Source organism: Bombina bombina, chromosome 4 (assembly GCF_027579735.1).
Source record: "Bombina bombina isolate aBomBom1 chromosome 4, aBomBom1.pri, whole genome shotgun sequence".
Lineage (NCBI taxonomy): Eukaryota > Metazoa > Chordata > Amphibia > Anura > Bombinatoridae > Bombina > Bombina bombina.
Window position 1 is genome coordinate 1,152,435,659 of NC_069502.1, and position 24,324 is coordinate 1,152,459,982.

Below are 24,324 nucleotides of genomic sequence, written 5' to 3' on the forward strand. Positions count from 1 at the left end.
TAATGCGCCATTTACCCACATTGCAAACTACCTAATAAAGTATATTAACCCCTAAATCGCCATCCCCCCACAACGCAATTAACCTTATTAAGATATTAAATCCTAAACCGCCAATCCCCCACAACGCAAATAACTAATTAAATTACTAAGCCCCCTAACCTAAATTAACCCCAAAATTAACCTCAATTACCTAAAATTAAAAAATACTAAATTACAATTAAAATAAAAAACCTAACATTACTTTAAAAATAAAAAAACTAACAGCTAGATTACGAGTTTTTGTCAGTAAGACTTGCGGTGCTAACGAGCCTTTTTTTCTCACCGTTCACTTAAGACAACGCTGGTATTACGAGTTTTCTGAAAGGCTGCGTTAGCCACAGAAAAGTGAGCGTTGAGCAAAATTTTGCTCCACATCTCACCTCAATACCAGCACTGCTTACGGTAGCAGTGAGCTGGCTAAACGTGCTCATGCACGATTTCCCCATAGGAAACAATTGGGCTGAGCCGGCTGAAACAAAAACTTACACCTGCAAAAAGCAGCGTTCAGCTCTTTATGCAGCCCCATTGATTCCTATGGGGAAATAAAAGTTATGGCTACACCTAACACCCTAACATGAACCACGATTCTAAACACCCCCAATCTAACACTTATTAACCCCTAATTTCCCGCCCCCGACATCGTTGCCACCTGCATAATCTTATTAACCCCTAATCTGCCGCTCCGGACAACGCTGCCTCCTACATTATACCTATGAACCCCTAATCTGCTGCCCCTAACATCGCCGGCACCTACATTATATTTATTAACCCCTAATCTGCCAACCCCAATGTCGCCGCCACCTACCTACAATTATTAACCCCTAATCTGCCGCCCCCAACGTCGCCGCGACTATATTAAAGTTATTAACCCCTAAACCTAAGTCTAACCCAAACACCCCCTAATTTAAATATAATTTTAAATTATGTAAATAAAATTACTACAAATAAATAAGTTAATCCTATTTAAAACTAAATACTTACCTATAAAATAAACCATAAGTTAGCTACAATATAACTAATAATTACATTGTAGCTATCTTAGGGTTTATTTTTTATTTTACAGGCAAGTTTGTATTTATTTTAACTAGGTAGAATAGTTATTAAATAGTTATTAACAATTTAATAACTACCTACCTAAAATAAATGAAAAATTACCTGTAAAATAAATCCTAACCTAAGTTACAATTATACCTAACACTACACTATAATTAAATTAAATCCCTAAACTAAATACAATTAATTACAATTAAATTAAGTAAACTAAAGTACAAAAAAACCCACTAAATTACAGAAAATAAAAAAATAATTACAAAATTTTAAACTAATTACACCTACTCTAATCCCCCTAATAAAATAAAAAAGCCCCCCAAAATAATAAAAATCCCTACCCTATACTAAATTACAAATAGCCCTTAAAAGGGCCTTTTGCGGGGCATTGCCCCAAAGTAATCGGCTATTTTACCTGTAAAAAAAAATACAATGCCCCCCCAACATTACAACCCACCACCCACACACCCAACCCTACTCTAAAACCCACCTAATCCCCCCTTAATAAAACCTAACACTAACCCCTTGAAGATCACCCTACCTTGAGACATCTTCACCCAACCGGGCCAAAGTCCTCTACGAAGCCAGGCGAAGTGGTCCTCCAGACGGGTAGAAGTCTTCATCGAATCCGGGCAGAAGAGGTCCTCCAGATGGGCAGAAGTCTTCATCCAGGTGGCATCTTCTATCTTCATCCTTCCGGTGCGGAGCAGGTCCATCTTCAATCCAGCTGACGCGGAGCATCCTCTTCAAACGAAGTTCAACTGAAGAATGAAGGTTCCTTTAAATGATGTCATCCAAGATGGCGTCCCTTCAATTCCGATTGGCTGATAGAATTCTATCAGCCAATCGGAATTAAGGTAGGAAAAATCATTTTGGCTGATGCAATCAGCCAATATAATTAAGCTCGCATTCTATTGGCTGATTGGAACAGCCAATAGAATTCAAGCTCAATCCTATTGGCTGATTGGATCAGCCAATAGGATTGAACTTCAATTCTATTGGCTGATTGCATCAGCCAATAGGATTTTTCCTACCTTAATTCCGATTGGCTGATAGAATTCTATCAGCCAATCGGAATTGAAGGGACGCCATCTTGGATGACTTCATTTAAAGGAAACTTCATTCTTCAGTTGGATTTCGTTTGAAGAGGATGCTCCGCGTCGGCTGGATTGAAGATGGACCCGCTCCACCCCGGAAGGATGAAGATAGAAGATGCCACCTGGATGAAGACTTCTGCCCGTCTGGAGGACCTCTTCTGCCCGGATTCGATGAAGACTTCTGCCCGTCTAGAGGACAACTTCACACGGCTTTGTAGAGGACTTCGGCCCGGTTGGGTGAAGACGTCTCAAGGTAGGGTGATCTTCAAGGGGTTAGATTTTTATTAAAGGGGGATTGGGTGGGTTTTGGAGTAGGGTTGGGTGTGATGGTGGTGGGTTGTAATGTTGGGGGGTATTGTATTTTTTTTTACAGGTAAAAGAGCTGATTACTTTGGGGCAATGCCCCGCAAAAGGCCCTTTTAAGGGCTATTTGTAATTTAGTATAGGGTAGCGATTTTTATTATTTTGGGGGGCTTTTTTATTTTATTAGGGGGATTAGAGTAGGTGTAATTAGTTTAAAAATTTGTAATAATTTTTTTATTTTCTGTAATTTAGTGGGGGGGTTTTGTACTTTAGTTTATTTAATTTAATTGTAATTAATTGTATTTAGTTTAGGGATTTAATTTAATTATAGTGTAGTGTTAGGTGTAATTGTAACTTAGGTAAGGATTTATTTTACAGGTAAATTTGTATTTATTTTAGCTAGGTAGTTATTAAATAGTTAATAACTATTTAATAACTATTTTACCTCGTTAAAATAAATACAAACTTGCCTGTAAAATAAAAATAAACCCTAAGCTAGCTACAATGTAATTATTAGTTATATCGTAGCTAGCTTATGGTTAAATTTAAAGGTAAGTATTTAGTTTTAAATAGGATTCATTTATTTAATTGTAGTAATTTTAGATTATTTTAAATTAAATTTAGGTTAGGGGGCTGTTAGGGTTAGACTTAGGTTTAGGGGTTAATACATTTAGTATAGTGTTGGCGATGTTGGGGCGGCAGATTAGGGGTTAATAAATGTAGGTAGGTGGCAGCGATGTTAGGGATAGCAGATTAGGGGTTAATAAAATGTAACTAGAGTTTGCGAGGCGAGAGTGCGGCGGTTTAGGGGTTAATATATTTATTAAAGTGGCGGAGATGTCCGGTCGGCAGATTAGGGGTTAAAAAAATTATTTAAGTGTTTGCGATGTGGGGAGGGCTCGGTTTAGGGGTTAATAGGTAGTTTATGGGTGTTAGTGTACTTTTTAGCACTTTAGTTAAGAGTTTTATGTTACGGCGTTAGCCCATAAAACTCTTAACTACTGACTTTTAAATGCGGTAACAGTCTTGACAGGAGAGGCTGTACCGCTCACTTTTTCCAAGACTCATAATACCGGCGTTAGGAAAATCCCATTGAAAAGATAGGATGCGCAATTGACGTAAATGGATTTGCTGTATGTTCGAGTCGCAGAAAAAAAGTGAGCGGTACACCTGTACCTGCCAGACTCGTAATACCAGCGGGCGTTAAAAAGCAGTGTTGGGACCTCTCAACGCTGCTTTTTAACCCTAACGCAAGACTCATAATCTAGTTTAAATTAATCACAAATTACAAAATATAAAAAGTCTAACATTACAGAAAAAAATAAACCAAATTATCAAAAATGTAAAAGTTAAACCTAATCCCTATGAAAATAAAAAAGCTCCCCCAAAATAAAAATAGCCAATACCAATAACCCTTAAAAGGGCCTTTTGTGGGGCATTGACAGCTCTTTTACATTTAAAAAAAAACAAAGTTCCCCCTAACAGTAACCCCCCCCCCCAAACCTCCCCAAAAAAAAACATTTTAAGGACAATGCCCCTTTAGGATAGTTTAGGATTTTTTAGTGTTAGTTTTTTTTTATTTTGGGGGGTTTGGTGGGTGGCGGGGTTTTAGTATTTATTTAATGTAAAAGGGCTGTTTTTTGTAATTTTAGTTTAATTTAATTTAATCTTATATATATATATTATTTTTTTTAAAGTACTGTTAGGATTTTTTATTTTAATTGTAATTTAGTATATTATGTAATTTGAGGTTAATTTAGGGGGTGTTAGGTTAGGGGCTTTGTAATTAAATTAGTTATATGCATTGTGGGTGTTTGGCGGTTTAGGATTTAATAGATTAATTAGGTTTATTGCGATGTGGGGGTTTGGTGGTTTAGGGGGTTAATATTTTTATTAGTTACTTTGCGATGTGGGGATTTGGCGTTTTAGAGGTTAATAAGTTAATTAGTTACTTTGCAGTGTAGGTTTGGCAGTTTAGGGGTTAATAAATTTATTAGGTAGTTTGCGATGTGGGTGAACGGCGGATTAGGGGTTAATACATTTATTAGGTAGATTGCGATGTGGGTGAATGGCGGATTAGGGATTAATACATTTATTAGATAGATTGCGCTGTGGGTGAATGGCGGATTAGGGGTTAATAGTTTAATTAGGCATATTGCTTTGTGGGGGGTTGTCGGTTTAGGGGTTAATACTTTTTTATTAGTTGCAATGTGGGGGGATTGTGGATATAGGGGGTTTTCACGTGTCGGTTTATTTTTGGGAGGCGGGTTAGACTTTTACTGGAGGTTTAATTTTTTTTTTTTTTCTTAGGCGCCGGCAGTTTCTAAAGTGTCACAAGTCACTGGTCTACTCCAGGAAATGTGTATTTACGCACATTTCTGGACATCGCTAGTTTTTCAGGCTTACAGCACTTCCGGCGGGATTATTGGATTCCCCAATGTGCAAGGTGAAATTACGGGCGACGCAGGTGTCATCAGTTACGATGAAGCTTGCGCCGTGTATGTAATCTCGCCCTAAATACCTAACTAATCACTAGAGTTGTTACTAAACTCTAGAGACGTAAATAAGCACTAGAGATGTTACTAAATACTAGAGATGTTGCTAAGCAGTAGAGACGTAACTAAACATTATAAGACGTTACTTTTGTGTTTGTATAATTTTAATAAAATCAATAAAATGTCTTTCCCATTTTACACTTTTCTAAGGTATCTGAAGCAAAAGAAATAAAAGAAAGTGAAACTGTTGCTGAAGACAAAACAGAGACTGTAGCTGAAGCAAAAGCAGTAAGTAATATTGCATAAAGCAGTACTCTAAACAAGTCTTGAATTCCATTTACTTTGCACTATACACTACAATACATTACTAAACAATAGAGTCATATCTAAACACTAGGGACGTTACTAATCACTAGGGACGTTACTAATCACTAGGGACGTTACTAATCACTAGGGACGTTACTAATCACTAGGGACGTTACTAAACACTAGGGACGTTACTTAGCACTAGAGACGTTACTAATCACTAGGGACGTTACTAATCACTAGGGACGTTACTAAACACTAGGGACGTTACTTAGCACTAGAGACGTTACTAATCACTAGGGACGTTACTAATCACTAGGGACGTTACTTAGCACTAGAGACGTTACTAATCACTAGGGACGTTACTAATCACTAGGGACGTTACTAATCACTAGGGACGTTACTAATCACTAGGGACGTTACTAAACACTAGGGACGTTACTAATCACTAGGGACGTTACTAATCACTAGGGACGTTACTAATCACTCGGGACGTTACTAAGCACTAGAGACTTTAATAAGCACTAAAGATGTTACTAAGCACTAGAGATGTTACTTAACAATAGAGACGTAATTAAACACTAGAGATGTAACTAAACACTAGAGACGTTAATAAACACTAAAGATGTTACTAAGCACTAGAGATGTTACTAAACAATAGAGACGTTAATAAACACTAAAGATGTAACTAAACACTAGAGACGTTAATAAACACTAAAGATGTAACTAAACAATAGAGACGTTAATAAACACTAAAGATGTTACTAAGCACTAGAGATGTTACTAAACAATAGAGACGTTAATAAACACTAAAGATGTTACTAAGCACTAGAGATGTTACTAAACAATAGAGACGTTAATAAACACGCAGGCCTAGATTTAGAGTTCGGCGGTAGCCGTCAAAACCAGCGTTAGAGGCTCCTAACGCTGGTTTTGGGCGCCCGCTGGTATTTGGAGTCAGTGATTAAAGGGTCTAACGCTCACTTTTCAGCCGCGACTTTTCCATACCGCAGATCCCCCTACGCCATTTGCGTAGCCTATCTTTTCAATGGGATCTTTCTAACGCTGGTATTTAGAGTCGTTTCTGCAGTGAGCGTTAGAGCTCTAACGACAAGATTCCAGCCGCCTGAAAATAGCAGGAGTTAAGAGCTTTCTGGCTAACGCCGGTTTATAAAGCTCTTAACTACTGTACCCTAAAGTACACTAACACCCATAAACTACCTATGTACCCCTAAACCGAGGTCCCCCCACATCGCCGCCACTCGATTAAAATTTTTAACCCCTAATCTGCCGACCGCCACCTACGTTATACTTATGTACCCCTAATCTGCTGCCCCTAACACCGCCGACCCCTGTATTATATCTATTAACCCCTAACTTGCCCCCCACAACGTCGCCGCAAGCTACTTAAAATAATTAACCCCTAATCTTCCGACCGCAAATCGCCGCCACCTACGTTATCCCTATGTACCCCTAATCTGCTACCCCTAACATCGCCGACCCCTATGTTATATTTATTAACCCCTAATCTGCCCCCCACAACGTCGCCGACACCTACCTACACTTATTAACCCCTAATCTGCCGAGCGGACTTGAGCGCTACTATAATAAAGTTATTAACCCCTAATCCGCCTCACTAACCCTATCATAAATAGTATTAACCCCTAATCTGCCCTCCCTAACATCGCCGACACCTACCTTCAATTATTAACCCCTAATCTGCCGACCGGAGCTCACCGCTATTCTATTAAATGTATTAACCCCTAAAGCTAAGTCTAACCCTAACACTAACACCCCCCTAAGTTAAATATAATTTTTATCTAACGAAATAAATTAACTCTTATTAAATAAATAATTCCTATTTAAAGCTAAATACTTACCTGTAAAATACATCCTAATATAGCTACAATATAAATTATAATTATATTATAGCTATTTTAGGATTAATATTTATTTTACAGGCAACTTTGTAATTATTTTAACCAGGTACAATAGCTATTAAATAGTTAAGAACTATTTAATAGTTACCTAGTTAAAATAATTACAAATTTACCTGTAAAATAAATCCTAACCTAAGATATAATTAAACCTAACACTACCCTATCAATAAAATAATTAAATAAACTACCTACAATTACCTACAATTAACCTAACACTACACTATCAATAAATTAATTAAACACAATTGCTACAAATAAATAAAATTAAATAAACTATCTAAAGTACAAAAAATAAAAAAGAACTAAGTTACAGAAAATAATAAAATATTTACAAACATAAGAAAAATATTACAACAATTTTAAACTAATTACACCTACTCTAAGCCCCCTAATAAAATAACAAAGCCCCCCAAAATAAAAAATTCCCTACCCTATTCTAAAATACAAATATTACAAGCTCTTTTACCTTACCAGCCCTGAACAGGGCCCTTTGCGGGGCATGCCCCAAGAATTTCAGCTCTTTTGCCTGTAAAAAAAAACATACAATACCCCCCCCCCAACATTACAACCCACCACCCACATACCCCTAATCTAACCCAAACCCCCCTTAAATAAACCTAACACTACCCCCCTGATGATCTTCCTACCTTGTCTTCACCATGCCAGGTTCACCGATCCGTCCTGGCTCCAAGATCTTCATCCAACCCAAGCGGGGGCTAGACATCCACTGAAGAAGTCCAGAAGAGGGTCCAAAGTCTTCCTCCTATCCGGCAAGAAGAGGACATCCGGACCGGCAAACATCTTCTCCAAGCGGCATCTTCTATCTTCTTCCATCCGATGACGACCGGCTCCATCTTGAAGACCTCCAGCGCGGATCCATCCTCTTCTTCCGACGACTAGACGACGAATGACGGTTCCTTTAAGGGACGTCATCCAAGATGGCGTCCCTCGAATTCCGATTGGCTGATAGGATTCTATCAGCCAATCGGAATTAAGGTAGGAATTTTCTGATTGGCTGATGGAATCAGCCAATCAGAATATAGTTCAATCCGATTGGCTGATCCAATCAGCCAATCAGATTGAGCTCGCATTCTATTGGCTGTTCCGATCAGCCAATAGAATGCGAGCTCAATCTGATTGGCTGATTGGATCAGCCAATCGGATTGAACTATATTCTGATTGGCTGATTCCATCAGCCAATCAGAAAATTCCTACCTTAATTCCGATTGGCTGATAGAATCCTATCAGCCAATCGGAATTCGAGGGACGCCATCTTGGATGACGTCCCTTAAAGGAACCGTCATTCGTCGTCTAGTCGTCGGAAGAAGAGGATGGATCCGCGCTGGAGGTCTTCAAGATGGAGCCGGTCGTCATCGGATGGAAGAAGATAGAAGATGCCGCTTGGAGAAGATGTTTGCCGGTCCGGATGTCCTCTTCTTGCCGGATAGGAGGAAGACTTTGGACCCTCTTCTGGACTTCTTCAGTGGATGTCTAGCCCCCGCTTGGGTTGGATGAAGATCTTGGAGCCAGGACGGATCGGTGAACCTGGCATGGTGAAGACAAGGTAGGAAGATCATCAGGGGGGTAGTGTTAGGTTTATTTAAGGGGGGTTTGGGTTAGATTAGGGGTATGTGGGTGGTGGGTTGTAATGTTGGGGGGGGGGTATTGTATGTTTTTTTTTACAGGCAAAAGAGCTGAAATTCTTGGGGCATGCCCCGCAAAGGGCCCTGTTCAGGGCTGGTAAGGTAAAAGAGCTTGTAATATTTGTATTTTAGAATAGGGTAGGGAATTTTTTATTTTGGGGGGCTTTGTTATTTTATTAGGGGGCTTAGAGTAGGTGTAATTAGTTTAAAATTGTTGTAATATTTTTCTTATGTTTGTAAATATTTTATTATTTTCTGTAACTTAGTTCTTTTTTATTTTTTGTACTTTAGATAGTTTATTTAATTTTATTTATTTGTAGCAATTGTGTTTAATTAATTTATTGATAGTGTAGTGTTAGGTTAATTGTAGGTAATTGTAGGTAGTTTATTTAATTATTTTATTGATAGGGTAGTGTTAGGTTTAATTATATCTTAGGTTAGGATTTATTTTACAGGTAAATTTGTAATTATTTTAACTAGGTAACTATTAAATAGTTCTTAACTATTTAATAGCTATTGTACCTGGTTAAAATAATTACAAAGTTGCCTGTAAAATAAATATTAATCCTAAAATAGCTATAATATAATTATAATTTATATTGTAGCTATATTAGGGTTTATTTTACAGGTAAGTATTTAGCTTTAAATAGGAATTATTTATTTAATAAGAGTTAATTTATTTCGTTAGATAAAAATTATATTTAACTTAGGGGGGTGTTAGTGTTAGGGTTAGACTTAGCTTTAGGGGTTAATACATTTATTAGAATAGCGGTGAGCTCCGGTCGGCAGATTAGGGGTTAATAATTGAAGGTAGGTGTCGGCGATGTTAGGGAGGGCAGATTAGGGGTTAATACTATTTATGATAGGGTTAGTGAGGCGGATTAGGGGTTAATAACTTTATTATAGTAGCGCTCAGGTCCGCTCGGCAGATTAGGGGTTAATAAGTGTAGGTAGGTGTCGGCGACGTTGTGGGGGGCAGATTAGGGGTTAATAAATATAACATAGGGGTCGGCGATGTTAGGGCAGCAGATTAGGGGTACATAGGGATAACGTAGGTGGCGGCGGTTTACGGAGCGGCAGATTAGGGGTTAAAAGTGTAATGCAGGGGTCAGCGATAGCGGGGGCGGCAGATTAGGGGTTAATAAGTGTAAGGTTAGGGGTGTTTAGACTCGGGGTACATGTTAGGGTGTTAGGTGCAGACTTAGGAGGTGTTTCCCCATAGGAAACAATGGGGCTGCGTTAGGAGCTGAACGCTGCTTTTTTGCAGGTGTTAGGTTTTTTTTCAGCTCAAACAGCCCCATTGTTTCCTATGGGAGAATCGTGCACGAGCACGTTTTTGATGCCGGCCGCGTCCGTAAGCAACTCTGGTATCGAGAGTTGCATTTGCGGTAAAAATGCTCTACGCTCCTTTTTTGGAGCCTAACGCAGCATTTGTTTGAACTCTCGATACCAGAGTTAAATTTATGGTGCGGCCAGAAAAAAACCCGCGGAGCGTTAACAGCCCTTTTACCGCCGAACTCTAAATCTAGGCCTAAAGAAGTTACTAAACAATAGAGACGTAACTAAACACTAGAGATGTAACTAAACACTAGAGACGTTAATAAACACTAAAGATGTTACTAAGCACTAGAGATGTTACTAAACAATAGAGACATTAATAAACACTAAAGATGTTACTAAGCACTAGAGATGTTACTAAACAATAGAGACGTAACTAAACACTAGAGATGTAACTAAACACTAGAGACGTTAATAAACACTAAAGAAGTTACTAAACAATAGAGACGTAACTAAACACTAGAGATGTAACTAAACACTAGAGACGTTAATAAACACTAAAGATGTTACTAAGCACTAGAGATGTTACTAAACAATAGAGACGTTAATAAACACTAAAGATGTTACTAAACACTAGAGATGTAACTAAACACTAGAGACGTTAATAAACACTAGAGATATAACTAAACACTAGAGATGTAACTAAACACTAGAGATGTAACTAAACACTAGAGACGTTAATAAACACTAAAGATGTTACTAAACACTAGAGATGTAACTAAACACTAGAGACGTTAATAAACACTAAAGATGTTACTAAGCACTAGAGATGTTACTAAACAATAGAGACGTTAATAAACACTAAAGATGTTACTAAACACTAGAGATGTAGCCAAACACTAGAGACGTTAATAAACACTAGAGAAGTTACTAAACAATAGAGAAGTTACTAAACAATAGAGACGTAACTAAACACTAGAGATGTAACTAAACGCTAGAGACGTTAATAAACACTAAAGATGTTACTAAGCACTAGAGATGTTACTAAACAATAGAGACGTTAATAAACACTAAAGATGTTACTTAACACTAGAGATGTAGCCAAACACTAGAGACGTTAATAAACACTAGAGAAGTTAATAAACAATAGAGAAGTTACTAAACAATAGAGACATTACTAAACACTAGAGATGTAACTAAACACTAGAGACGTTAATAAACACTAAAGATGTTACTAAGCACTAGAGATGTTACTAAACAATAGAGACGTTAATAAACACTAGAGAGGTTACTAAACATTAGATGTAATTAAAGACTACAGACATATGAATTTACTAAACAATAGAGACGTAATTAATCACTAGAGACGTTACTAAACACTAGAGACGTTACTAAATACTAGAGACGTTACTAAATGCTAGAGATGTTACTAAGCACTAGAGACAATGCTAAGCAGTAGAGACGTTACTAAACACTAGAGATGTAACTAAACACTAGAGACGTTAATAAACACTAAAGATGTTACTAAGCACTAGAGATGTTACTAAACAATAGAGACGTTAGTAAACACTAGAGAGGTTACTAAACATTAGATGTAATTAAAGACTACAGACATATCAATTTACTAAACAATAGAGACGTAATTAATCACTAGAGACGTTACTAAACACTAGAGACGTTACTAAATACTAGAGACGTTACTAAATGCTAGATATGTTACTAAGCACTAGAGACAATGCTAAGCAGTAGAGACGTTACTAAACACTAGAGACGTAACTAAATACTAGAGACGCATCACTTTACTAAACACTAGAGAAGTAACTAAACACAGACATCATAACTAAACACTAGAGACGTTACCAAACACTAGAGACGTTACTAAAAATTAGAGACATTACTTTTGTGTTTGTATAATTTTTATAAAACCAATAAAATTTCTTTTAACATTTTACACTTTTCTAAGGTATCTGAAGAAAAAGAAGTAAAAGAAAGTGAAACTGTTGCTGAAGACAAAACAGAGACTGTAGCTGAAGCAGAAGCAGTAAGTAATATTGTATAAAGCAGTACTCTAAACTGAAGTTGTGAATTCCATTTTACTTTGCAATATACACTTATATCATCTGAGCACAACTCCTCAGATTACTATCAAATTCCACTATACAAAGTCATATCTAAACACTATAATCATAAGGAAACACTAGAGGGCCATAACAGAATAGTCATAGCGGAAAACTATGGTCATAAATAAACATGAGAGACATATCTAAATACTAGTGAGGATACTAAATACTAGTAACGTTACTAAATACTAGTGAGGTTACTAAACACTAGAGTCATATCTAAACACTAGAGATGTTACTAAACACTAGAGATGTTACTAAACACTAGAGATGTTACTAAACACTAGAGATGTTACTAAACACGAGAGATGTTACTAAACACTAGAGATGTTACTAAACACTAGAGATGTTACTAAACACTAGAGATGTTACTAAACACTAGAGATGTTACTAAACACTAGAGATGTTACTAAACTCTAGAGACGTAACTAAACACTAGAGACGTAACTAAAATCTAGAGACGTTACTAAAAATTAGAGACTTAACTAAACACTAGAGATGTAGCTAAACACTAGAGACGTGTCATGTTACTAAACACTAAAGGCATAACTAAACACAAGAGATGTAACTAAATTCTAGAGACGTGTCACATTACTAAATACTAGAGACGTAACTAAACACAAAGACATATCACGATACTAAACACTAAAGGCATAACTAAACACTAGAGATGTAACTAAACACTAGAATTGTAACTAAATACTAGAGACGTATCACTTACTTAACACTAAAGATGTAACTAAACACTAGGGGGCATATTTATCAAAGGGGGTGTCAATTAACCCAATTGCATTCAATCGGGTTGATTTCTGTCCGTTGCCTCAGAGCAGGCGGACAAGTTATGGAGCAGTCTTTAGAGTTTGATAATTCGGCCCCTATAGATGTAACTATTCACTAGATAGATGTGTCACATTACTAAACACTAGAGAGCCATAAATAAACACTAGAGTCATAAGGAAATACTAGAAGGCCATAACGGAACACTAGAGTCATAGCGGAAAACTAGGGTCATAAATAAAAATTAGAGACATATATAAATATTAGTGACGTTACTAAACACTAGAGTCATATCTAAACACTAGGGACATTACTCAGCACTAGAGACGTTACTAAGCACTAGAGACGTTACTAAACACTAGGGACATTACGAAACACTAGAGTCATATCTAAACACTAGAGACATTACTAAAAACTAGAGCTGTAACTAAAAACTAGAGATGTTACTAAAAACTAGAGGCTTAGCTAAACTCAAGAGACGTAACTAAACACTAGAGGCGTAACTAAACACTAGAGACGTAACTAAACACTAGAGATGTGTCACGTTACTAAACACTAAAGGCATAACTAAACACTAGAGATGTAACTAAATTCTAGAGACGTTTCACATTACTTAACACTAGAGACGTAACTAAACACTAGAGACATATCACGTTGCTAAACACTAAAGGCATAACTAAACACTAGAGATGTAACTAAACACTAGTATTGTAACTAAACACTAGAGACATATCACTTTACTTAACACTAAAGATGTAACTAAACACTAGAGATGTAACTATTCACTAGAGAGAAGTGTCACATTACTAAACACTAGAGATGTAACTATTCACTAGAGAGACGTGTCACATTACTAAACACTAGAGATGTAACTAATCACTAAAGATGTAACTAAACACTAAAGTTGTAACTAAACACTAGGGGGCCGATTTATCAAGCAGCTGTTTCCGCGCGAGCCTTCAGGCTCGCCAGAAACAGAAGTTAAGAAGCAGCGGTCTTAAGACCGCTGCTCTTAACTTGTTCGACACCTCTGAGGTGGCGGACAGCAATTCATCTGATCAAATATGATTGGGTTGATTGACACCCTCTGCTAGAATGTGCAGGGGGTGGTAATGCACAAGCATTTCTTGAGAAATGCTTGTGTAATGATGAATGCTGACTGCGTATGCTGTCGGCATTTATCAATCTGAGGCGGACATGATACGCTACACTAAAGACGTTACTAAACACTAGAGATGTTGCAAAATTCTAGAGACGTAACTGAAAACGTATCACGTTACTAAACACTAAAGGCATAACTAAACACTAGAGATGTAACTAAACGCTAGAGTTGTAACTAAATACTAGAGACGTTACTAAACTCTAGAGACATAACTAAACACTAGAGACTTAACTAAACACAAACATCATAACTAAACACTAGAGACGTTACTAAACATTGGAGACATTACTTTTATGTATGTATAATTTTTAAAAAATCTAAAAAAAATTTTTCCCATTTTACACTTTCCTAAGGTATCTGAAGAAAAAGAAGTAAAAGAAAGTGAAACTGTTGCTGAAGAAAAAGCAGAGACTGTAGCTAAAGCAGAAGCAGTAAGTAATATTGTATAAAGTAGTACTCTAAACTGAAGTCGTGAATTCCATTTTAATTTGCACTATACACTTATATCATCTGAGCACAACTCCTCAGATTACTATCAAATTCCACTATACAGAGTCATATCTAAACACTAGAGAGCCATTTCTAAACACTAGAGAGGCATTCCAAACACTAGAGTCATATCTAAATACTAGGGACGTAACTAAACACTAAGGACGTTACTAAACACTAGAGTCATATCTAAACACTAGAGACATTACTAAACACTAGGGACATTACTAAACACTAAACACAATACTAAACCCTAAAGATGTTACTAAACACTAAAGACGTTACTAAACACTAAAGGCGTTACTAAACACTAGGGGGTCTATTTAACAAGGGCCAAATGGCCCCTGTTCCCTTTGTTTCATGTACGATCGGGCTGATAGCTTATGCTGTAGGCATTTATCGATGTGCGGCAGACATGGTTCGCTATAGCGGATCATGTCTGTGCGCACATATATAAATAGACCCCTAGAGCTGTAACTAAACACTAGACATATAACTAAACACTAGAGACGTATAAATTACTTAACACTATGGGGCCAATTTACAAACTGTCGGACGGACATGATCCGCTGTAGTGGATCATTGGATCATGTCCGGCAGACATTGATGAATGCCGACAGCATACACTGTCGCCATTTACTATTGCACAAGCAGTTCTGGTGAACTGCTTGTGAAATGCCGCCCCCTGCAGATTTGCGGCCAATCGGGGGTATCAATGAACACGATCATATTCGAGACATCTTAAAACGGCTGCATCTTAACTCCTGTTTCCAGCAAACCTGAAGGCTTGCACAGAAAAACAGATGCATTCAGGGCCTTTCGACCGTTAATAAATCAGCCCCTATAGACGTAACTAAACACTAGAGATGTAACTAATCACTAGTGTTGTGTCACATTACTAAACACTAGATACACAACTAATCACTAAAGTTGTAACTAAACACTAGAGTTGTAACTAAACACTAGAGACTTTACTAAACTCTAGAGACATAAATAAACACTAGAGATGTTGCTAAGCAGTAGAGACGTTGCTAAGCAGTAGGGACTTTACTAAACACTAGAGGCGTTACTTTTGTGTTTGTATAATTTTAATAAAATCAATCAAATTTCTTTCCCAATTTAAACTTTTCTAAGGTATCGGAAGAAAAAGAAGTAAAAGAAAGTGAAACTGTTGCTGAAGACAAAACAGAGACTGTAGCTGAAGCAGAAGAAGTAAGTAATATTTTATAAAGTAGTACTCTAAACTGAAGTTGTTACTAAACACTAGAAATGTTACTAAGCACTAGAGACATAACTAAACACTGGAAATGTAACTAAACACTAGAGACGTATCACTTTACTTAACACTAGAGATTAAACTAAACACTAGAAATGTAACTAAACACTAGAGACGTATCACTTTACTTAACACTAGAGATTAAACTAAACACTAGAAATGTAACTAAACACTAGAGACGTATCACTTTACTTAACACTAGAGATTAAACTAAACACTAGAGATTAAACTAAACACTAGAAATGTAACTAAACACTAGAGACGTATCACTTTACTTAACACTAGAGATTAAACTAAACACTAGAAATGTAACTAAACACTAGAGACGTATCACTTTACTTAACACTAGAGATTAAACTAAACACTAGAAATGTAACTAAACACTAGAGACGTATCACTTTACTTAACACTAGAGATTAAACTAAACACTAGAGATGTATCACTTTACTTAACACTAGAGATTAAACTAAACACTAGAGACGTATCACTTTACTTAACACTAGAGATTAAACTAAACACTAGAGACGTATCACTTTACTTAACACTAGAGATTAAACTAAACACTAGAAATGTAACTAAACACTAGAGACGTATCACTTTACTTAACACTAGAGATTAAACTAAACACTAGAGATTAAACTAAACACTAGAAATGTAACTAAACACTAGAGACGTATCACTTTACTTAACACTAGAGATTAAACTAAACACTAGAAATGTAACTAAACACTACAGACGTATCACTTTAGTGAACACTAGAGATTAAACTAAACACTAGAAATGTAACTAAACACTACAGACGTATCACTTTAGTGAACACTAGAGATTAAACTAAACACTGGAAATGTAACTAAACACTAGAGACGTATCACTTTACTTAACACTAGAGATTAAACTAAACACTAGAGACATAACTAAACACTGGAAATGTAACTAAACACTAGAGACGTATCACTTTACTTAACACTAGAGATTAAACTAAACACTAGAGACGTATCACTTTACTTAATACTAGAGATTAAACTAAACACTAGAGACGTATCACTTTACTTAATACTAGAGATTAAACTAAACACTAGAGACGTATCACTTTAGTGAACACTAGAGATTAAACTAAACACTAGAAATGTAACTAAACACTAGAGACGTATCACTTTAGTGAACACTAGAGATTAAACTAAACACTAGAAATGTAACTAAACACTACAGACGTATCACTTTAGTGAACACTAGAGATTAAACTAAACACTAGAAATGTAACTAAACACTAGAGACGTATCACTTTACTTAACACTAGAGATTAAACTAAACACTGGAAATGTAACTAAACACTAGAGACGTATCACTTTACTTAATACTAGAGATTAAACTAAACACTAGAAATGTAACTAAACACTAGAAATGTTACTAAACACTAGAGACTTATCACTTTACTTAACACTAGAGATTAAACTAAACACTAGAAATGTTACTAAACACTAGAAATGTTACTAAACACTAGAGACTTAACACTTTACTTAACACTAGAGATTAAACTAAACACTAGAGACTTATCACTTTACTTAACACTAGAGATTAAACTAAACACTGGAAATGTAACTAAACACTAGAGACGTATCACTTTACTTAACACTAGAGATTAAACTAAACACTGGAAATGTAACTAAACACTAGAGACGTATCACTTTACTTAATACTAGAGATTAAATTAAACACTAGAAATGTAACTAAACACTAGAAATGTTACTAAACACTAGAAATGTTACTAAACACTAGAAACATATCACTTTACTTAACACTAGAGATTAAACTAAACACTAGAGATGTATCACTTTACTTAACACTAGAGATTAAACTAAACACTAGAGATGTATCACTTTACTTAACACTAGAGATTAAACTAAAGACTGGAAATGTAACTAAACACTAGAGACGTATCACTTTACTTAACACTAGAGATTAAACTAAACACTAGAGACGTATCATTTTAGTGAACACTAGAGATTAAACTAAACACTAGAAATGTTACTAAACACTAGAGACGTATCCCTTTACTTAACACTAGAAATGTAACTAAACACTAGGGACGTATCACTTTAGTGAACACTAAAGACGTAACTAAACACTAGAGATGTAACTATTCACTAGACGTGTCACATTACTAATCACTAGAGACTAAACTAATCACTAGAGATGTAACTAAACACTAGAGTTGCAACTAAACACCAGAGACGTTACTAAACTCTAGAGATGTAAATAAACACTAAAGATGTTACTAAATACTAGAGACGTTGCTAAGCAGTAGAGACATAACTAAACAGTTGAGATATTACTAAACACTAGAGTCATTACTAAACAATTAACACTAGAGACATAACTAAACACTAGAGATGTTTAAAGTTACTAAACACTTAAGGCGTAACTAAACACTAGGGGGTCTTTAGACCGCTGCTTCATAACTTCTGTTTCCAGCGAGCCTGAAGACTCACCGGAAATACAGGGCATCAAGCTCTGAGAGCCTATTGTAGGTTTGAAACGTTGTTCCTGTAAACTTTTGGACCCAACTAAATGAGAATAAAGGTCTTTTAAACAAAGATTTATTCTGGTGGCTGAAGTGCTTGGATGTATGATATGGGTAACTTGCAAATATGTGAGGGCAGGGCCGCCACTAGAAATTTTGGGGCCCCTGACTTAACCATTGATCAGGGCCCCCCCCCCTTTTGACATGTGCAATTTTTGACCAAGTGACTAAAACGTATATGCACTTTATTCTTAAGTGTCTATTTAAACTTGGAAATGTTGTAAAGGTAGTAACATACAAACACACAGACACACAGACACACTCATACACTGAAACACACACACTCACACATAAGGATTCACATATAGACACTCTAGTCTAGCAGACATGCAAAGAAACACACTCAGACACCCAAACAGACACTCAGCACTTGTTTACATTGACCTGACAAGTAATGAGGTAGACTACAGTTTTGTAAAAAAAAGAGATTTAGAAAGCAAAATATGGAGTTCTGATTATCTTTTTGTAAAGGAAGATGACAACAGCATGCAGTGGCTGAATGGAAGGGCCCTGAACTGCCTAAACAATAATTTAAAGGTTAAATGGTGGATTAGGTGACTTCCGGGAAGGTCTCATTAGTCTCAAAGTCTGTAGAAAGATGTGAATAATCAGTAGTAAGGTCAAAATGTCCTAAAAAAGGAACAGACAATGGACACACACACACACACACAAACTCAAACACAAACTTGCACATACACCCAAGAAAACACTGACAGAGACAGCCTCAGAAAACACACAAAGCCACACACACACAGACGCACACACACCCACAGAAAACACACAAAGACATACACACACAGAGAGACAACCACATAAAACACAGAAAGACATATTTACACACCCTCACTGAGACATCCACAGAAAACACACAAAGACATACACACACCCTCACAGAGACACCCACAGAACCCCCACACACACACACACACACACACACAGAGACATCCACAGAAAACACAGACATACACACCCTCCCTCACAGAGGCATCCAGAGAAAATACACAAAGACAAACATACACAAACCCTCACAGAGACAACCATAGAAAAAGCACAAAGACATATGCACACACCCTCTAAGACATCCACAGAAAATGCACACCCTCACAGAGAGACCCACAGAATAAAAATACATACACACTCATAGAGACACAAACCAAAGCGCAAAGACATAAACACAGACACCCAAAGAAACACTCACAGGAGGAAACATTTATGCACTGTGCATCCCCTAAATCAACAGTGCGTGACATGCATAATAAAGAAATGCAGAAATTAAGAGATCACTTTTTAAAGAATCATATTTGTAAATGTGCAAACAAAAATAATTCTGTGAATTCAAAATAGTACATTAATGATTTGGGTAGATGGCTAGATGAAGAAAAGTACTTTTAAAAGGTTGACAGTTTGTTTTTCCCCCATCCCCAACCAAGAGCACAACTTCAAATATAGTGTACAAATGTTCCCATCTGTCAGCTGTACTTATGGATTTTGAAAATGCTGTACTCTATATATGGTCTTGGTGGAGCCATAAGCTGTGGAACTCATACCATTAGATCTGGTTAAATGCAGGATTTAGGCTTGTTGGTATGTTTTTAAAAATTCAGTCAGCTGTAGTGTAAACTGAACAGTTTTAAGTTAACCTGTCTCATTTCAAATTAAAAAAATGCATATCTGCCAAAAGGGCACCTACCGTTTGTGTATTGAGGAGGAAACATTTCTGCATGGTTTTAAATATAGAATTTCCACAGCATTGTCAAATAATCATAAATACACTGCTGCTAAATGTGTTTTTATGGACCCCTGGCCCCACCATACAACTACTACCTCACTGAAGTTACAATCCGAAATTGCACAAAGAAATAAAAAACATTTGCTAAGTTATTCCTACCTCCTCTGCAAATGAAAGTTATCTTCCGTCTGACTCAGGCACACACTGTACAAACAAAGTGCCAAGTCTGTCTCACACTGTACATAGTGGTTTAGTGCACACTCAGAAATCCTCTCAAATGCTAATGCTTTACTCCTTGTAATAACATTTCCCATGCTCAGTTAGCACTCTGCTGTAGTACCCACTGGTGGCTGACAAATTGTAAAAAAAAATATATATATATATTTTTTTTTTAGTTCTTGCCTCATGGGGCCCCCCCTGGCCCATTGGGCCCCTGACAGGAGTCACCCCTGTCACCCCCTGATGGCGGCCCTGTGTGAGGGCACCATTAATGCAGAAAGATATGTATACATTTTGGAGCAACATATGTTGCCATTCAGATGTCATCTTTTTCCAGCAGGATCACACCAAACCACATTCTGCCCGGATTACAAGCGCATGGTTGCATAAGCAGAGAGTGCCGGTGCTAGCATAGCCTGCCTGCAGTCCTAACCTGTCTCCGATTGAGAATGTGTGGCACATTATGGACACTAGAGGCACACACACACACATAGAACAGATCTATAGTAGTCTTATCAAAGAAAATGAGACAGGACAGGAGAAGCAGGTCCTGGGCAGTGTGAATATGGTTGGTATATGAAAAAGAATTTGAAAACCATTTAAGACACACAGTAGTGCATATTAGTAAAAACATAACTTTATTTAAACATTTCTGGGTCATCTAAGTATACGCATGATGTTTCAAGTGTCCTAGTCCTTAGAGGGATACTAAACCCATTTTTTTTTTCAGATAGAGCATGCAATTTTAAGCAACTTTCTAATTTACTCCTATTATCAGTTTTTCTTCATTCTCTTGCTATCTTTATTTGAGGAGAGTAAGCGTAAATGTAGCCACCAATCAGTAAGCACTACCCAGGTGCTGAACCAAAAATGGACCGGCTCCTTACCTTACGTTTCTGCTTTTTCAAATAAAGATAGCAAGAGAATGAAGAAAAATTGATAATAAGAGCAAATTAGAAAGTTGCTTAAAATCGCATGCTCTATCTGAATCATGAAAGAAAAAAAATGGGGTTCAATATCTCTCGAATTAGAACAAGGAGAATGGACATTGCATATAATTGATGGTTTTAACCTAGGATTACATTATGTATGTATTCAAATAGTATATTACTATTCTTGTTCTATACGTCTTGTTTTGATAGTGAAACTGTTTCTCACGTTTTATTTACTTCAGAAATCTGGAGAAAAAGAAGCACAAACAAGCCAGAAAGTGTCTAAAAACCTCGCGTACACTGTGGTTGGTGCAGAAGAAGTAAGTCGTACAAAGATTTCAGTAGAAATAATTGTTGAAATACATATTTTCTTGTATATTTTGCTACCACTTTCCATATGCAGAAGACATAGGTGATTGATGGCACAAAGGATACTGTATTCTAAGCTGAATTTAATCTCTGTGATGGATCATTTCCAGGTGACCTACCAAGGAAAGAAAGCATTGTTGATCCGAGTGAGAAATCCTTTGGGTGATGTACAGTGGAATGGACCATGGAGTATTAAGTATGTTGTACATTTCTTTTGTGTGTCACATTCGATATGGGACTGTATTATTGTCTGTCTCTGTAACTCACGTATGTCTTATAGTCTCACTCTTTCAGGCCCATTTATCAAGCTCCGTATGGAACTTGAAGGGCCGTGTTTCTGGCGAGTCTTCAGACTCGCCAGAAACACAAGTTATGAAGCAGCGGTCTAAAGACCGCTGCTTCATAACCCTGTCCGCCTGCTCTGAGCAGGCGGACAGGAACCGCCGGAAATCAACCCGATCGAATACGATCGGGTTGATTGACAGCTCCCTGCTGGCGGCCGATTGGCCGCGAGTCAGCAGGGGGCGGCGTTGCACCAGCAGCTCTTGTGAGCTGCTGGTACAATGTTAAATGTGGAGAGCGTATTGCTCTCCGCATTTAGCGAGGTCTTGCGGACCTGATCCGCAGTGTCGGATCAGGTCCGCAAGCCCTTTGATAAATGGGCCCCCAAAGCTCTGTCTTTTGTCTCTTTATAACTTTCTGCTCCATTTATCAAGCCGGGGATGCAGTTTTCAAGCCCTTTTGGTGCAGGTTTGCTCTAATACATGAAAAAAGGGCAAAATAAATAATAAAAGATGTTTTAATATGCAAAACTAGACCTTTAATATTAAAATCTCAAGGTGTTTACTGTTTCTTTAAGAGATTTATAGTAATACAATCTTTTTTTTCTGACAGTTCCGCAGAATGGAATGATGTTGACCCTGCAGTGAAAGCTGATCTTACACAGCAAAGTGCTGATGGAGAAGCTTGGTAAATACTCCAGCATTTTTTGGGGAAAACTTGCAAACATATATATACATGCATACAACATTTACACATATATATATACATACATACATACAACATTTACACATATATACATGCATACAACATTTACACATATATACATGCATACAACATTTACACATATATACATACATACAACATTTACACATATATACATGCATACAACATTTACACATATATACATACATACAACATTTACACATATATACATACATACAACATTTACACATATATACATACATACAACATTTACACATATATACATACATACAACATTTACACATATATACATGCATACAACATTTACACATATATACATACATACAACATTTACACATATATACATACAACATTTACACATATATACATACATACAACATTTACACATATATACATACATACAACATTTACACATATATACATACATACAACATTTACAGATATATACATACATACAACATTTACACATATATACATGCATACAACATTTACACATATATACATACATACAACATTTACACATATATGTATACATACAACATTGACACATATATACATACATACAACATTTACAGATATATACATACATACAACATTTACACATATATACACACATACAACATTTACACATATATATACATACATACAACATTTACACATATATACATACATACAACATTTACACATATATACATACATACAACATTTACAGATATATACATACATACAACATTTACACATATATACATACATACAACATTTACACATATATACATACATACAACATTTACACACATATATACATACATACAACATTTACACATATATACATACATACAACATTTACACATATATACATACATACAACATTTACACATACATACAACAATTACACATATATACATTCATACAACATTTAAACATATATATATATACATACAACATTTACACATATATACATACATACAACATTTACACATATATACATACATACAACATTTAAACATATATATATATATATACATACAACATTTACACATATATACATACATACAACATTTACACATATATACATTCATACAACATTTACACATATATTCATACAAACAACATTTACACATATATATACATACATACATACAACATTTACACATATATACATACATACATACATTTACACATATATACACACATACAACATTTACACATATATACATACATACATACATTTACACATATATACATACATACATACAACATTTACACATATATACATACATACAACATTTACACATATATACATACATTCAACATTTACACATATATACATACATACATACAACATTTACACATACATACAACATTTACACATATATATATATATATACATACAACATTTACACATATATACATACATACAACATTTACACATATATACATACATACAACATTTAAACATATATATATATATATACATACAACATTTACACATATATACATACATACAACATTTACAC

General features: G+C 36.1%; 1 protein-coding gene across 43 annotated transcripts in view; it reads left to right on the plus strand.

Moving 5' to 3' along the window:
- The window catches only part of LOC128658091 (calpain-8-like), a 268,397-nt gene that overhangs the window by 216,166 nt on the left and 27,907 nt on the right, over positions 1–24,324 (plus strand). For 18 of the 43 annotated variants that reach the window (XM_053712555.1, XM_053712553.1, XM_053712567.1 and 15 more), the window contains 7 exons: positions 5,192–5,269; positions 12,112–12,189; positions 14,561–14,638; positions 15,831–15,908; positions 21,676–21,753; positions 21,913–21,998; positions 22,697–22,771. In XM_053712555.1, the coding sequence (XP_053568530.1) occupies positions 5,192–5,269; positions 12,112–12,189; positions 14,561–14,638; positions 15,831–15,908; positions 21,676–21,753; positions 21,913–21,998; positions 22,697–22,771 (551 nt within the window). The remainder of the gene's footprint in view (positions 1–5,191; positions 5,270–12,111; positions 12,190–14,560; positions 14,639–15,830; positions 15,909–21,675; positions 21,754–21,912; positions 21,999–22,696; positions 22,772–24,324) is intronic. The other 25 variants (XM_053712551.1, XM_053712561.1, XM_053712562.1 and 22 more) reach the window with 8 other exon arrangements.